General features: G+C 43.9%; 1 protein-coding gene across 1 annotated transcript in view; it reads left to right on the forward strand.

The window, feature by feature from the left end:
• The window catches only part of LOC140717440 (calsequestrin-1-like), a 52,442-nt gene extending 38,282 nt beyond the window's left edge, over nt 1-14,160 (forward strand). The window contains exon 11 of the mRNA XM_073031039.1: nt 13,739-14,160. Within this exon, the coding sequence (XP_072887140.1) occupies nt 13,739-13,951 (213 nt within the window). The 3' untranslated portion in view covers nt 13,952-14,160. The remainder of the gene's footprint in view (nt 1-13,738) is intronic.
• Nucleotides 14,161-16,144: the final 1,984 nt, after the last annotated feature.

The raw sequence follows: 16,144 nt of genomic DNA on the forward strand, positions 1-16,144 counted from the left end.
AAATAGGGTTAGTGTAGATGGACAGTAGGGTCACCATGGACACTATGGGTCTGCTTCTATGCTGTACAAATCTGTGAGTCGGTAATACTGCGACTCTCTGTGGGTCAGAATGGTGACTCCTTCCACTGGAAGGTGTCACCATTGGATGCTACAGCTCCCTCTGTTCCTGCAGAATTGTATGTGATGTCTGTATTGCCCAGGTCCCAGCCCTCCTCACACGCTATGACCCTTTTCCCCTCTCTTCTGTTAGGTTCCAACTGTCTGTCAGTGGGTGGTATAACAAAAAATGTGGATAAGAAGTGTCATTCTGGAGACAGAAGGGCAGAAGAATCACTGTTCTGCAACCTAGACACAGAATATAAGATCAGTGACAGGTTGCTGGAACCATGTCCAACACCATTTAGACCCTAGCCTGACACAGCAGAAAGATTATTAAGTAGGGAAGGGAGAACGTCAGATAGTGGAGAGCATTCTTATGGCCACCTCCATCAATAATAAGTGCTCCATTTTGAGTACACTAAGGAGAGAGGAGGACCTACATGGGAGAGGCAACAACAGCCCTGCCCCTAGCACTGAGTCTGCCCCTGTGGCTCTGCAGAAGATGGCAGCACTGATAGAGGATTCTATAATTAGAACATAGAACATAGAATAGTACAGCACATTACAGGCCCTTTGGTCCACAATGTTGTGCCGACCCTCAAACCCTGCCTCCCATATAACCCCCCCCCCACCTTAAATTCCTCCATATACCTGTCTAGTAGTCTCTTAAATTTCACTAGTGTACCTGCCTCCACCATTGACTCAGGCAGTGCATTCCACGCACCAACCACTCTCTGAGTGAAAAACCTTCCTCTAATATCCCCCTTGAACTTCCCTCCCCTTACCTTAAAGCCATGTCCTCTTGTACTGAGCAGTGGTGCCCTGGGGAAGAGGCGCTGGCTGTCCACTCTGTCTATTCCTCTTAATATCCTGTACAGCTCTATCATGTCTCCTCTCATCCTCCTTCTCTCCAAAGAGTAAAGCCCTAGTTCCCTTAATCTCTGATCATAACCCATACTCTCTAAACCAGGCAGCATCCTGATAAATTTCCTCAGTACCCTTTCCAATGCTTAGGAGCACAGATAGGTGATTATGCGGGTGTGAAAAAGAAACATGGATAGTAGTTTGCCTCCCAGGTGCCAGGACCCGCAATGTTTCTGAACGTGTCCATAATATCCTGAAAAAGGAAGGAGAGCAGCTGGAAGTTGTGGTATATATTAGTATCAATGACATGGGTAGAAAGAGGGAGGTGGTTCTAAACACAGAATACAGAGTTAGGAAGGAAGCTGAAAAGCAGGACTTCAAGGGTAGTAATCTTGGGATTGCTGCTTGTGCCACATGACAGTGAGGAAAGGAATAGAATGAGGTGGCAGATAAATGTGTGGCTGAAGAGTTGGAGCAGGGGGACAGGGATTTTGTTTTCTGGATCATTGGGACCCCTCTGGGACAGATGGAACATGTACAAAAGGGATGGGTTGCACTTGAATCTGAGGGGGACCAATAATCTTGCGAGCAGGTTTACTAGAGCTGTTGGGAGTGCTTTAAACTAAAAGGGCAGGGAGAGGGGAACCAGTATGATAGAGCTGAGGATGAGCCAGCATGTTTACAAGTAGATGATGGGTGTAACATGAATGTAAGGAAGTTCAAGCCAATGACTGGGTATAAATCCAGACAGCAAAGAGTTTAGTTATATCACAGGCAAAAGTCAAAAGGGTGAAGAGCGCAGGACTGAAGTTGCTGTATTTAAATGTGCGTAGCGTTCATTATTAGGTGGACGAACTTGTGGCATAGTTAGAGATTGGTCAGCATGATGTGGGCATCACTGAGTCATGGATAAAAGAAGGCCATAGCTGGGAGCTTAACATCAAAGAACATACTTTGTATTGAAAGGACAGGGAGGAAGGCGTAGGCGGTGGTGTGGCTCTTTTGGTAAGAGATGAAATTACATCTTTAGAAAGAGGTGACATAGGGTCAGAGAATGTTGAATCTTTGTGGGTGGAGTTAAGAAACTTCAAGGGTTAAAAAAAAACATGATGGGAATCATTTATAGACCTTCAAATAGTTGCCATGGTGTGGGGTTGAGATTGCAAAGGGACCCGGAAAAGGCATGTTACAAGGGTAACGTCACAATTGTAATGAGGGACTTCAATATGCAAGGGGGTTGGAAAAATCAGGTTGGTGTCAGATCGCAAGAAAGGGAAGTTGTTGAACGCCTATGAGATTACTTTTTAGAGCAACTTGTGCTTGAACCTACTAGGGAAAAGACGATCTTAAATTGGGTGTTGTGTAATAACCCAGATCCCATTAGGGAGCTTATTGTAAAGGAACCCTGCGGGGACAGTGATCATAATATGATTGAATTCATACTGCAGTTTGAGAGGGAGAAGTACAAGTCACATATATCAATATTGCAATAGAATAAAGGGAGTTACAGAGGCATGAGAGAGGAGCTTGACCAGCAGGAGGATACTGGCAGAGATGACGGCCGAGCAGAGGAGGCTGAAGTTTCTGCGATTAATACAAGGCACAGGATAGACATGTCCCACAGAAGAGGAAGTTCTTAACTGACAGGGATAGGCAACTGTGGCTGACAAAGGAAGTTAAGGACTGCATAGAAGCCAAGGAAAAGGCATATAAGGTAGCAAAAGTGAGAGGAAAGTTGGATGATTGGGCAGCTTTAAAAATCCAACAAAAGGCAACTAAACAAGCCATAAGAAGGAAAAGATGAAATATGAGGGCAAACTTGCCAATAATATAAAGCAGGATACTAAAAGTGCTAGGCAAAGTCAAAGGTCTTAAGGTGGATAAGTCACCTGGACCAGATGAACTACGTCCCAGAGTCCTGAGAGAGGTTGCTGTTGAGATAATGGATGCATTGGACATGATCTTTCAAGAATCACTTGATTCTAGCATGGACCTGGAGGACTGGAGAATTGCAAATGTCATTCCACTCTTTAAGTAAGGGAGGAAGGCAAAATAAATGAAATTATAGGCCAGTTAGCCTAACCTCAGTGGTTGGGAAAGTGTTGGAGTTTATTATTAAGGATTTGGTTTCAGGGTAACTTGATATTAATGACAAACCTAAGTCAAATGAAGCATGGTTTCTATAAGGGAAATCTTGCCTAACAAATCTGTTGGAGTCCTTTGAGGAAGTATTCAGCTGGGTGGACAAAGGAGAGGCAGTGGATATCATTTACTTGTATTTTCAAATGGCAGTTGATAAAGTGCCACACATGAAACTGCTTAACAGGTTAAAATCCTATAGCTTTACAGGAAAGATATTGGCATGGATAAAGGCAGGAGGCATTGAGTGGGAATAAAGAAGGCCTTTTCTGGTTGGCTGCCAGTGACTAGTTGTGTTCCTCAGGGGTCAGTATTGGGACCACTACTTTTCACATTGTTTGCCAGTCATTTAGAGAATGGAATTGATGGCTTTGTGGCAAAGTTTGCAGATGATACAAAGATAGGTGGACAGGTAGACAGTGCTGAGGAAGAAACTGGATTGCAACAGTGACTGGGATGTGAACCACAGATTACAACAGAAAATAGAAAAGACGTGTCAAAAGGGAAATGTTATGATAGTCATGGAAGATTTTAACATGCAGGTTGATTGGGAAAATTAGGTTGGTAATGGATCTCAAGAGAGTGAACGTTGAATGGCTTTTTAGAGCAATTTGTCATTGAGCTATACTTGATTGGGTGTTGTGCAATGAACTGGAGGCGATTAGGGAGCTTAGAGTAAAAGACCTTTAGGAACCAGTGATCAGAATATGATTGTATTCAATTTGAAATTTTATAGGGAAAAAGTAAAGTCTGACTGCAGTATTTCAGCAGAGTAAGGGAAATTACAGTGGTATAAGAGAGGAAACATGAGGAAATCTGCAGAAGCTGGAAATTCAAGCAACACACACAAAATGCTAGTGGAATGCATCAGGCCAGGCAGCATCTATAGGAAGAAGTACAGTCGATGTTTCGGGCCGAGACCCTTCGCCAGGACTAACGGAAAGAAGAGATAGTAAGAGATTTGAAAGTGGGAGAGGAGGGGGAGATCTGAAATGATAGGAGAAGACAGGAGGGGGAGGGATGAAGCTAAGAGCTGGAAAATTGATTGGCAAAAGTGATACACTGCTGGAGAAGGGAAAGGATCATGGGACGGGAAGCCTAAGGAGAAAGAAAGGGGGAGGGGAGCACCAGAGGAAGAAGGAGAGCAGGCAAGGAGTGATTGTGAGAGGGACAGAGAGAGAAAAAAAGAGAGAAAAGGAGAAAAAAACAATAAACAAATAAATAAAAAAGGGATGGGGTAAGAGGGGGAGGAGGGGCATTAATGGAAGTTAGAGAAATCAATGTTCATGCCATCAGGTTGGAGGCTACCCAGACAGAATATAAGGTGTTGTTCCTCCAAACTGAGTGTGGCTTCATCTTGACAGTAGAGGAGGCCATGGATTGACATATCGGAATGGGAATGGGACATGGAATTAGAATGTGTACCCACTGAGAGGTCCTGCTCTCTCTGGCAGACAGAGCATAGGTGTTCAGCGAAACGGTCTCCCAGTCTGCGTCGGATTCTCACCAATATATAGAAAGCTGCACCAGGAGCACCGGATGCAGTATATCACACTAGCCGACTCACAGGTGAAGTGTCACCTCCCACTTTCAAATCTCTTACTATCTCTTCTTTCAGTTAGTCCTGATGAAGGGTCTCAGCCCTCAGTGTCAACTGTACTTCTTCCTGTAGATGCTGCCTGGCTTGCTGCATTCCACCAGCATTTTGTGTGTGTTGCTGGTATAAGAGAGGAGTTGACCAAAGTAAATTGGAAGGAACTGCTGGCAGAGATGTCAGCAGAACAGCAATGGCGTGCATTTCTGGGAAAAATGAGGAAGGTGCAGGACATGTGTATTCCAAAAATGAAGAAATACTCAAATGGTAAAATGGTACAACAGTGGCTGACAAGGGAAGTCAAAGCTATTGTAAAAGCAAAAGAAAGGGCGTACAACAAAGAAAAAAATGGTGGGAAGATAGAGGATTGGGAAATTTTTAAAAGCCTATAGAGAGCAACTAAAAGAATCATTAGAAGGGAAAAGATGAAATATGAAAGCAAGCTAGCAAGTAATTTCAAAGTGGATAGCAGAAACTTCTTCAAGTATGTAAAAAATAAAAGATGAGAATGGATATAGGACAGCTAGAAAATAAGGCAGGAGAAATAATGGGAGACGAGGTGGCAGATGAACTAAATGAGTATTTTGCATGAGCCTTCATTGTGGAAGACACTAACAGTGTGCCAGATGCTGTAGTGTGTTTAAAGAAGAGAAGTGGTTACAGTTACTATTACAAGGAAGAAGGTGCTCAAGAAGCTGAAAGACCTAAAAGTACATAAGTCACCTTAACCAGATGAACTGCACCCTAGGGTTCTGAAAGAGGTAGAGTTAGAGATTGTGGCAGAATTAGAAATGATCTTTCAAAAAATCACTGGACTCTGGCATGGTGCCAGGGGACTGGAAAATTGCACATCACTCCACTCTTTAAGAAAGGAGGAAGGCAGCAGAAAGGAAATTATAGACCAGTTAGCCTGACCTCAGTAGTTGGGAAGATGTCAGAGACAATTGTTAAGGATGAGGTGATGGAGTACTTGGTGATACAGGACAAGATAGGACAAAGTCAGCATGGTTACCTCCATGGAAAATCCTGCTTGACAAACCTGTCAGAATTCTTTGAGGAGACTACATGTAGGATAGATAAAGGGAATGCAGTGGATGTTGTATATTTAGACTTTCAGAAGGCCTTTGACAAGGTGCCACATATGAGGCTGCTTTCCAACTTAAGAGCCCATGGTATTACAGGAAAATTACTAGTGTGGTTAGAGCATTAGCTGATTGGAAGGAGGTAGGGAGTGGGAGTAAAAGGATCCTTGTCTGGTTGGCTGTCAGTATCTAGTCGTGTTCTGCAGGGGTCGGTGTTGGAACCACTTCTTTTTATGCTGTATATAAATGATTTAGATGTTGAAATAGATGGCTTTCTGGCCAAGTTTGCAGATGATACGAAAGTTGGTGGAGGAGCAGGTGGTGTTGAGGAAACAGGTAGGATGCAGAAGGACTTAGATTTGGAGAATGGGCAAGAAAGTGGCAAATGAAATATAATGTTGGAAAATGCATGGTCATTCACTTTGGTAGTAGAAATAAAAGTGCGGACTATTTTCTAAATGGGGAGAAAATCCAAAAATCTGAGATGCAAGTAGACTTGACTATGCTTGTGTAGAACACCCTAAATGTTGAGTCAGTGGTGAGGAAGGCAAATGCAATGTTAGCACTCATTTCAAGAGGTCTAGAATACAAGAGCAGGGGTGTAATGCTAAGGCTGTATAAGGCATTGGTGAGACCTCACCTTGAGTATTGTGTGCAGTTTTGGGCTCTTCATCTTAGAAGAGATATGTTGGCATTGGAGAGAGTCCAGAGGAAGTTCACAAGGATGACTCCAGGAATGAAAGTGTTTTTATACGAGGAACATTTGATAGCTCTGGGTCTGTACTCCCTGGAATTAGTTGGACGGATGAGGGTGATCTCATTGAAACCTTTCGAATGTTGAAAGGCCTAGACAGAGTAGATGTGGAAAGGATTTCCCAAGATGGGATAGTCTAGGACAAGAGGGCACAGCCTCAGGTTAGAGAGGCATCCATTTAAAGCAGAGATGCAGAGAAATTTCTTTAGCCAGAGGGTGGTGAATTTGTGGAATTTGTTGCCATGTGCAGCTCTGGTGTCCAGGTTATTGGATGCATTTAAGGCAGATATTGATATGTTCTTGATTGGACATGGCATCAAAATTTATGGGGAGGAGGCTGGGAAATGGGGTTCAGGAGGAGTAAAAAAGGATCAGCCATGATTGAATGGCAGAGCAGACTCAGTGGATCAAATGGACTAATTCTGCTCCTATGTCTTATGGTATTATAGTCCAACTTCTCCCTTTAACCCAGTCTTTACAATTCTGCCAACATCCTTGTATATCTTTTCCGTGCGCTTCCCAGTTCAATAACATTTCTTACAGTAGAGTGAGCAAAACTGAACACAACACTCCAATTGTACAATTGCACCATAAAATCTCAACTTATTACCCTGCACCCTGACTGATGAAAAGCATCTTCTTCACTATCATGTTTATCTGTGGTGCCACTTTCAAAAACCATGTACCAAGTTTTCCAAGGTCTTTCTGTACCACAACATTCTCCAGGGCACTTCCTACCTGGATATGACTTTTGAAAATGCAATACCTCACACGTATCGAAATTAAACTCCATTTGCCATTTCTCGGTCCACTTATCAAAATGTTCAAGATCTCACTGTAAATCCTGATAATCATTTTCATTGTCAATGATACCACCTACCAACGATACCAACGACTTCTTGCAAACGTACAAGCCATCTTTTGTATATTTTCATCCATATAGATGTAGCTGATAATAGCAGTGGTATACCTCTGGGGAATACCACTAATTATGGGCCTCCATTCCGACTAGCAACATTGCATCATCACCCTCTGCTTTACACCATCAGTTAGCCAGATCTCCTTGGATCTGGAGTGATCTTGTACCCATAGCCGATGGCCATGCTTAACCTTAAAAAAGGCCTTACTGAATTCCATATAGATCATGTCCAATGCCCTGCCTTCATCGACCACCTTGGACACTTCATCAAAAAGCTCAATCAAGTTCATGAAACATGATTTCCCACACATAAAGGCATATTGACTACCCTTAATCAACCCCTGTCCCTCCAGATGTTTGTGTAACTTATTCCTCTGAATTCCATGTAGTAACCTACCAACCACAGTTGTTTGGCTTACTGGTCCATGGTTCATAGATTTTTCTTTGCTGCCCTTCTTAAGTAAAGTCACACCATTTACTATGCTCAAATCTACCAAAAACTTGCCTGTGGCTCCAGGATTGGTATTGGTATTATGCAGCACAGATGGAGACCTTTCGGCCCATCATGCCCATGGTGATTATTGTCTCTATCTATTTCAATTCCATTTCACAGCACTCAGTCCGCACCTTCCTCGGTTATTCAAGTGCTGATCCAGATGCATCAGTGTGGTGTGATGAGAGTCTCTGTCTCCACACTCCACCCCACCCTCAGGCAGTGTGTATAGGTTCTAAACTCCTATGGGAAAAACATTCTTTCCAGAACTCCTCTGAAACCTCCAATCATTATAAACTCTCTTGTTTCAAAGATTCTCACCAAGAGAAATAGAATCCCATCATCTACATGATTTTATAAAACTGATTGACAGCCTGTTTCTTTGATTCATGGTTCGAGGACTCTTGTGACCTTTCTGCCTCCTCTGCTTCAGAGAGATCAGACCCAGCCTCTCCAATCTCTTCACATAACTGGAGTGCTCAGCCCTCCTGTACAGATCCTCCTTTCTGATGAGGCGACACTACCAATGTCGTCATTGATCGGGTCCATTCTGTGTTCATTTATTCTGAGTTCACTGGACTTTTTTCCTGAGTTTGCTCCCATGCTTGTGGGATAAATGAGAGAAGGACGATCACTGATCATAGAATAGCATATCACAGTTCAGACCCTTTGGCCGACGATACTGTACTTTTGTGCTAATCTACTCCAAGGCCAATCTAATCCCTCCTTTCCACATGGCAGTGTGTACGATGCACTTATCATTCTGTGTGTGAAAAGAACTCTGAGATTTCTCCTGTACTTTCCTTCTTAAAATTGTGCCCTCTTGCATAGCTGCCCTAGGGAAAAGACACCAGCTGCCATTCTATCTATGCCCCTCATCGTCTTTTTTACCTCTATCAAGTCACTTCTCATCTTTTTTCACTCCAAAGACAAAAGCCCTATTTCACTGAAACTTTCCCCATTAGACATTAGGAACAGGGAAATAGGGGATTTGAATGTGTGGCTGAGGAGCTAGTGCGGGGAGCAGGGATTTAGATTCTTAGACCTTTGGGATCTGTTTTGGGGTAAGGATGAATTGTACAAAAGGGATGGGTTGCACCTTAACAGGTGGGGGACCAGCATTCTGGCAGGCAGGTTTGCCACTGCTACACGGGTGTGCTTAAACTAAGCAGTGGGGGGGGGGGGGGGGAGGAGACAAACTGGAAATATAAGGATGGAGTTAAAGGGAAAGAGAGAATAAGAAAAGTTAAGAAAGACAACAGAGTTAAAGGGACAGAAAGCTCAGGAAGGGATTGGAGAGCATGGCCAAGTGCAATAGGAATTGATGTGAAAGGTGAGGGGAGTAATGGATTAAAAATACTGTACATGAATACACGAAGTATAAGAAATAAAGTGGATGAGCTTAAGGCTCAGTGGGAAATTGGCAACTATGATGTTATAGGATGATAACAGAGACCTGGCTGCAAGAGGACCAGGGCTGGGAAATGAATATTCCAAAGGTATATGTCCTTTCGAAAGGAAAGACAGGTGGGCAGAGGGGGTGGGTGGCTCTGTTGGTGAGGAATGAAATTCAGTCCCTGTGAGGGGTGACATAGAATCAGGAGATGTAGAGACAGTATCGATAGAACTGAAAAATGGTAAGGGCAAAAAGACCCTAATGGGAGTTATCTACAGGCCCCCAAACAGTAGCCTGGATATAGGGTGCAAGTTGAATCAAGAGTTAAAATTGGCATGTCGCAAAGGTAATGCTACAGTTGTTATGGGGGATTTCAACATGCAGGATTCTTAGAGCAGCTTGTACTGGAGCCTACCAGGGAGAAGGCAATTCTGGATTTAGTGTTGTGTAATGAACCAGATTTGATAAGGGAACTCGAGGTAAAGGAGCCATTAGGAGGTAGTGACCATAATATGATAAGTTTTAATCTAAAATTTGAGAGGGAGAAGGGAAAAATCAGAAGTGCCAGTATTACAGTTGAACAAAGGGGACTATGGAGCCATGAGGGAGGAGCTTGCCAAAGCTGACTGGAAGGATACCCTAGCAGGGATGACAGTGGAACAACAATGACAGGTATTTCTGGGAATAATACAGAAGGTGCAGGATCAGTTCGTTCCAAAGAGGAAGAAAGATTCTAGGGGAGTAGGGGGTGACCGTGGCTGACAAGGGAAGTCAATGACAGTATAACAATAAAAGAGAAGAAGTATAACATAGTAAAGATGAGCAGGAAGCCAGACAATTGGGAAAGCAGTAACAGGATCGGTCCGAGTCAGCATGGATTTACGAAGGGGAAATCATGCTTGACTAATCTTCTGGAATCTTTTGAGGATGTAACTATGAAAATGGACAAGGGAGAGCCAGTGGATATAGTGTACCTGGACTTTCAGAAAGCCTTTGATAAGGTCTCACATAGGAGATTAGTGGGCAAAATTAAAGCACATGGTATTGGGGGTAGGGATAGAAAATTGGTTGGCAGACAGGAAACAAAGAGTAGGGATTAATGGGTCCTTTTCAGAATGGCAGGCAGTGACTAGTGGGGTACCGCAAGGCTCAGTGCTGGGACCGCAGCTATTTACAATATACATTAATGATTTAGATGAAGGGATTAAAAGTAACATTAGCAAATTTGCAGATGACACAAAGCTCAGTGGCAGTGTGAAATGTGAGGAGGATGCTATGAGAATGCAGGATGACTTGGACAGGTTGAGTGAGTGGGCAGATGCATGGCAGATGCAGTTTAATGTGGATAAATGTGAAGTTATCCACTTTGGTGGCAAGAACAGGAAAGCAGAATACTATCTGAATTGTGTCAAGTTAGGAAAAGGGGAAGTACAACGAGAGCTAGGTGTCCTTGTTCATCAGTCACTGAAAGTAAGCATGCAGGTACAGCAGGCAGTGAAGAAAGCTAATGGCATGTTGGCCTTCATAACAAGGGGAGTTGAGTATAGGAGCAAAGAAGTGCTTCTGCAGCTGTACAGGGCCCTGGTGAGACCACACCTGGAGTATTGTGTGCAGTTTTGGTCTCCAAATTTGAAGAAGAACATTCTTGCTATGGAGGGAGTGCAGCATAGGTACATGAGGTTAATTCCAGGGATGGCAGGACTGTCATATGTTGAAAGATTGGAGCTTGTATACACTGGAATTTAGAAGGATGAGAGGGGATCTGATTGAAACATCTAAGATTATTAAGGGATTGGACATGCTAGAGGCAGGAAACATGTTCCCGATGTTGGGTGAGTCCAGAACCAGAGGCCACAGTTTAAGGATAAGGGTTAGGCCATTTAGAACAGAGTTGAGGAAAAACCTTTTCACCCAGAGAGTTGTGGATTTGTGGAATACTCTGCCTCAGAAGGCAGAGGAGGCCAATTCTCTAGATGCTTTCAAGAAAGAGTTACATAGAGCTCTTAAAGATAGCGGAGTCAAGGGATATGGGGAGAAGCAAGGAACGGGGTACTGATTCTGGATGATCAGCCATGATCACAGTGAATGACAGTGCTGGCTCGAAGGGCCGAATGGCCTACTCCTGCACCTATTGTCTACTGTCCATTGACATGATCTCAAATCCAGACAGCATCCCCCTGGTAAATCTCTTCTGTACTCTCTCTTCCACATCCTTCCTATAATGATGCAACCAGATCAGAACACAATACTCCAAATGTGCTGAATGGTCTCTTCCTGCATTTGATTCTTATTTTTTCTATATCTGTCCGTGTAGAAACCAGGTCTTTCCAGGTGCCCTCCTCCTTTCTATTTCTCCTCTTGAGGGGCTTGCCTGAACTGCATGGTCTCCCCTCCATGACAGCAAGCCACCTTCCCATCTAGAATGTGGTTAGGACTCACCTCATGCAGCAATCAAAAATGGAGGGAGTTGAGGGTGGGGGTTGGATAACTTTCACAGTCACAGAGCCTTCCCTCTCTTGAATAACAAACAGGAAATGCTGGAGGAACTCAGCAGGCTAAACAACATTTATGTTGGGAAGTGAACGGTTCATGTTTTGGGCTGATCCTTCATCAGGACTGGAATAGAAAGGTCCAAAAATCAGAATAAGAAGGTGAAGGAAGGGAAGGAGCACAAACTGGGAGCTGATAGGTGAGACCTGTTGAGGTTAAAGATTGATTAGAGGCAAAGGGGAATAATGGGAGAAGCTAGGAGTTGACAGGTGGAAGAGCAATAAAGGGAAGGAGGTTGGGAAACCAGTAGAAGGTCATGGACACATCATGAGGATGGGAAGGAGATGGGGTGAGAGGGCAACCAGAATGAGGGAAAAAGGTGGGCAGTTATAAAAAGAAATGGGGGCAGTTATTACTGTAAGTTCGAGATGGCTACTTTCGTGCAATCAGATTGGAGGTACCCAGGCAGAATATGAGGTGTTCCTCCTTCAACCTGCATCTGTGACCACTGTGGAGATCATTGATTGAAGGTAGGTATGGGAATGGGAAGTAGAGTTGAAATGGTGGCCGTTATAAGATCTCAGCGAGCAATGCAAATGTACTTGACAAAGTCGTTTGCCAATCCAGGTCACTACTCACTGATGTAGAGGATTCCACACTGGGAGTATCAGATACAATAAATGACATCAACAGATTCACAGGTGCAACACTGCCTCAACAGGAAAGATTGCTCTTTTCCCTCCACAGATGCTTCTTGACCTGCTGTGTTCCTTCAGTATTTCAAAGGTTCAAAGGTCCAAAGGTCCAATTTAATATCAGAGAAATGTATACAATATATGTTCTGAAATGCTTTTTCTTCACAAACATCCATGAAAACAGAGAAGTGCCCCAAAGATTGAACGGTAGTTAAACGTGGGAACCCGAAAGTCCCCCCCAGCTCCTCCCTCCCATGTGTAAGCAGCAACAAGCAACAATTCCCCCCTCTCCCTCCCCAGCAAAAAAGCGCACCCACTACCAAGCACAAGCATGAGCTAGGCGATAGCAAAGACACAGACATTGCAGTTACTCCAAAGACTATCGCACTTCATCCAGCTTTTGACAAACCACAGGTTCTCTCTCTCCCTAATAAGAGAGAGGGAGGTGTCCCCCATTTTCACAGTGAATGGGAGACATAACAACAACCCGCTAGTTTACGATGTTAAATAGTGTGTTTCATCGCTTTTTACAAGCTCTGTGCCTGAAGATCGCGAAGATCTCGGGTCTTCGGGCCCACAGCGAAAGATTTTCCAGCCTCCCTGATGACACATGAGTCTTCTGTCAGGACACTGACCCTTGATCCATCCGTCTCCAGAGCCCCGAGATCTTAGGCTTTCAAATTCAAGCCAGACGCTCAGGCCAAACCCTTGGTGTGGCAAGCAACAACAGCCGGTCCTGAAACCTTGAGAACAGGTCCCATTCCCATAGAGAACCGAAGTTTGCATGTAACTCCAGGTCAGGGTCTTCAAAAGAACCCTGAAAGGGAAAAATAAAGATACTAAAGATGGAAATTGATGCACCATCAATAACTCTCTGAGACGTGAGGCAAGATATCGGCTTTTATTGGCTAGAAGAAAGAACAAGCAGCAATTGACCACCACACTGCATCCTGGAGACTGAGACCGGGGCGGAGTCCCCAATCGCCTTTATACCAGGGTCTGTGGGAGGAGCCACAGTCAGTGGGAGGAGCTACAGGAGCAGTCAGCAGGGGGGGCGTGTCCAGACAGGTATATGTAGTTCACCACAGAAATAGAGTTGTTGATAGATTTTGTGTGCGTTCTCCAAATTTCCATCTCCAGAATCTCTTGTGCCTTCCCTCTCTTCCCTCTTGATCTTCCCCCCACCCCCACCCTTCTCTCTCTATGGCTGCAGGCTGACAGCGTCTGGCTTGACATGGATGAGGATGACCTACCCAGCACTGATGAGCTAGAGGACTGGATTGAGGACGTACTTTCAGGCGAGATCAACACAGAAGATGATGATGATGATGACGATGATGATGACGATGATGACGACGATGATGATGATGATGATGATGATGATGACGACGACGATGATGATGATGATGATGATGACGATGATTAATCGCCATCCAATCAGCAGCCATTGTTCAGTTGCAGGTGGATGAGACTCTGGTCTGCCCCTGCATCTCCACTGCTGGTGGGCGCCACCTGATGATTTTTTTCTATCTGTAAAGCTCTTTAACTTAATCTTTTTCTATTGAGAAATCAACACGAAAATCTCGTGGGAATAGAGGTAAAGAGAAAGAAAATATAAACAAGACACTAAGATAACAGACCAGTCTCTTTTTTGGGAAGCTGGGGAAAGGAGACTAACGTGGCCCTTACACCTCACACAGCATCTGAGCTAGAGGCGCTATAATCAGTACAAAGCTGAGCAAACATCCAGTGAATCCTGCAAACCTGGCTGAACAGGGCAGGTAGCTCTCACAATATGGTCTGATGACTTCCATTCTACCTTCCTCCATGTTCATATTTAGCATTGTTGTTGATGAATATGCCAAAGGGTATAAATACCATAAAACTTACTTCATGCAGGAGCAGAACAGTGCGTTAATAGATGAGGACAAACATGTGATCCCAATGTTACATTAACACTAATTGTACACAATTTACACTTGCGCAAAAATGACAACAAAATAAACATAAAAGTACTAGTGCAAGAGACTACTTCCCCTGGTTGTTTGCACTCTCTGTCTCTGCAAGGTCAGTCTGCAACCCTTTCTCATTAGTTCCTTCATTTTCTGTCTTGGCCTCCTCTCTCCTCACCCTTTTTCTCAATGTTGGTCTTTCTCTTTCATCCCTTCTCTCCCTCACTGTCTGCCTTTCTCATACTGCCATTTTCCTCCCTTTCTTGCTCATATACTCTTTCTTAAGAATAAAATAAATTAATATATGTGATTTTAGTGGAATTAAAAATATGATTACCCTTTTCTACAATGCCATCAAACTCCCTTGGCATCCCCCAGTCCTGGAACAACCTCCCAAGGTGCTCATGGACAGCACATGTTCCCTCTCCAGGGACACCTGGATGGGTACATCCTCATAAGAGGTACCAGCAGTCGGCCGAACAGATCGCTGTTCGTACTCTGCCTCAATCACCTTGGTCAGGCTCAGGAGATAGTTGAAAAGGAGTCTCCTGTCTTTCACACCTCAACCCCTTTCCACCAAGTACCCAAAGTCAGGAGTGTAGGGCTGTAGTCCAATTAGAACTTGAGGGGCAGCCCCTTCAAATACATAAGCATAGGCTGCAACCACTCACACTCCACATAGCCAGCCATAAAGCACATATCCTTTAGTAAGCCATTCAACAAGGTCCTTCATGGCAGCTGATGAACAAAATTAAGAAGCATGGGTTCACTCTGATTTGGACATTTGGATTCAAAATTGGATTGGCCACAGATTACATCTGTTGGAACTCTTTGAAGAAATAACTTGCAGAATAGACAAAGAATCGGTTGATGTTGTGTACTTGGATTTTCAGAAGGCCTTTGACAAGGTGCCACACATGAGGCTGCTTAACAACCTGTGAGCCCAAGGTATTACAGGAAAGATTAAAGCATGGATAAAGCAGTGGCTGATTGGCAGGAGGCAAAGAGAGGGAATAAAGGGAGACTTTTCTGGTTGGCTGCCAGTGACTAGTGGTGTTCCACAGGGGTCTGTGTTGGGATTGATTCTTTTTAAGTTATATGTCAAAGATTTGGATGATGGAATTGATTAGATTAGAATTAGAATTAAAATTTTATTTCTTATGTCCATCTTACATGAGGGAGTAAAGAATCTTTATGTTGCATCTCCATCACTATGTACCAACAATAAGGAAGAGAAATGTGGGAGGATAGACCACATGACATAGGAGCAGAATTAGGCCATTCAGCCCATCATGTCTGCTCCACCATTCCATCATGGCTGATCCTGGATCCCACTCAACCCCATACGCCCAACTTCTACCTTAAATATACACACAGACTTGACCTCCACCACAGTCTGTGACAGAACATTCCACAGATTTGCTGCAGTCCGGCTAAAAAAATCCTCCTTACCTCTGTTCTAAAGGGTTTCCTCTCAGTTTTGAGGTTGTGCACTCTAATTGGAACATAGAACATAGAACATAGAAAAGTACAGCACATTACAGGCCCTTCAGCCCACAATGTTGTGCCAACCCTCAAAACCTGCCTCCCATATAACCCCCCACCTTAAATTCCTCCATATACCTGTCTAGTAGTCTCTTAAACTTCACTAGTGTATCTGCCTCCAC

This window comes from Hemitrygon akajei, chromosome 27 (genome assembly GCF_048418815.1).
Source record: "Hemitrygon akajei chromosome 27, sHemAka1.3, whole genome shotgun sequence".
In the NCBI taxonomy this organism is placed as follows: domain Eukaryota; kingdom Metazoa; phylum Chordata; class Chondrichthyes; order Myliobatiformes; family Dasyatidae; genus Hemitrygon; species Hemitrygon akajei.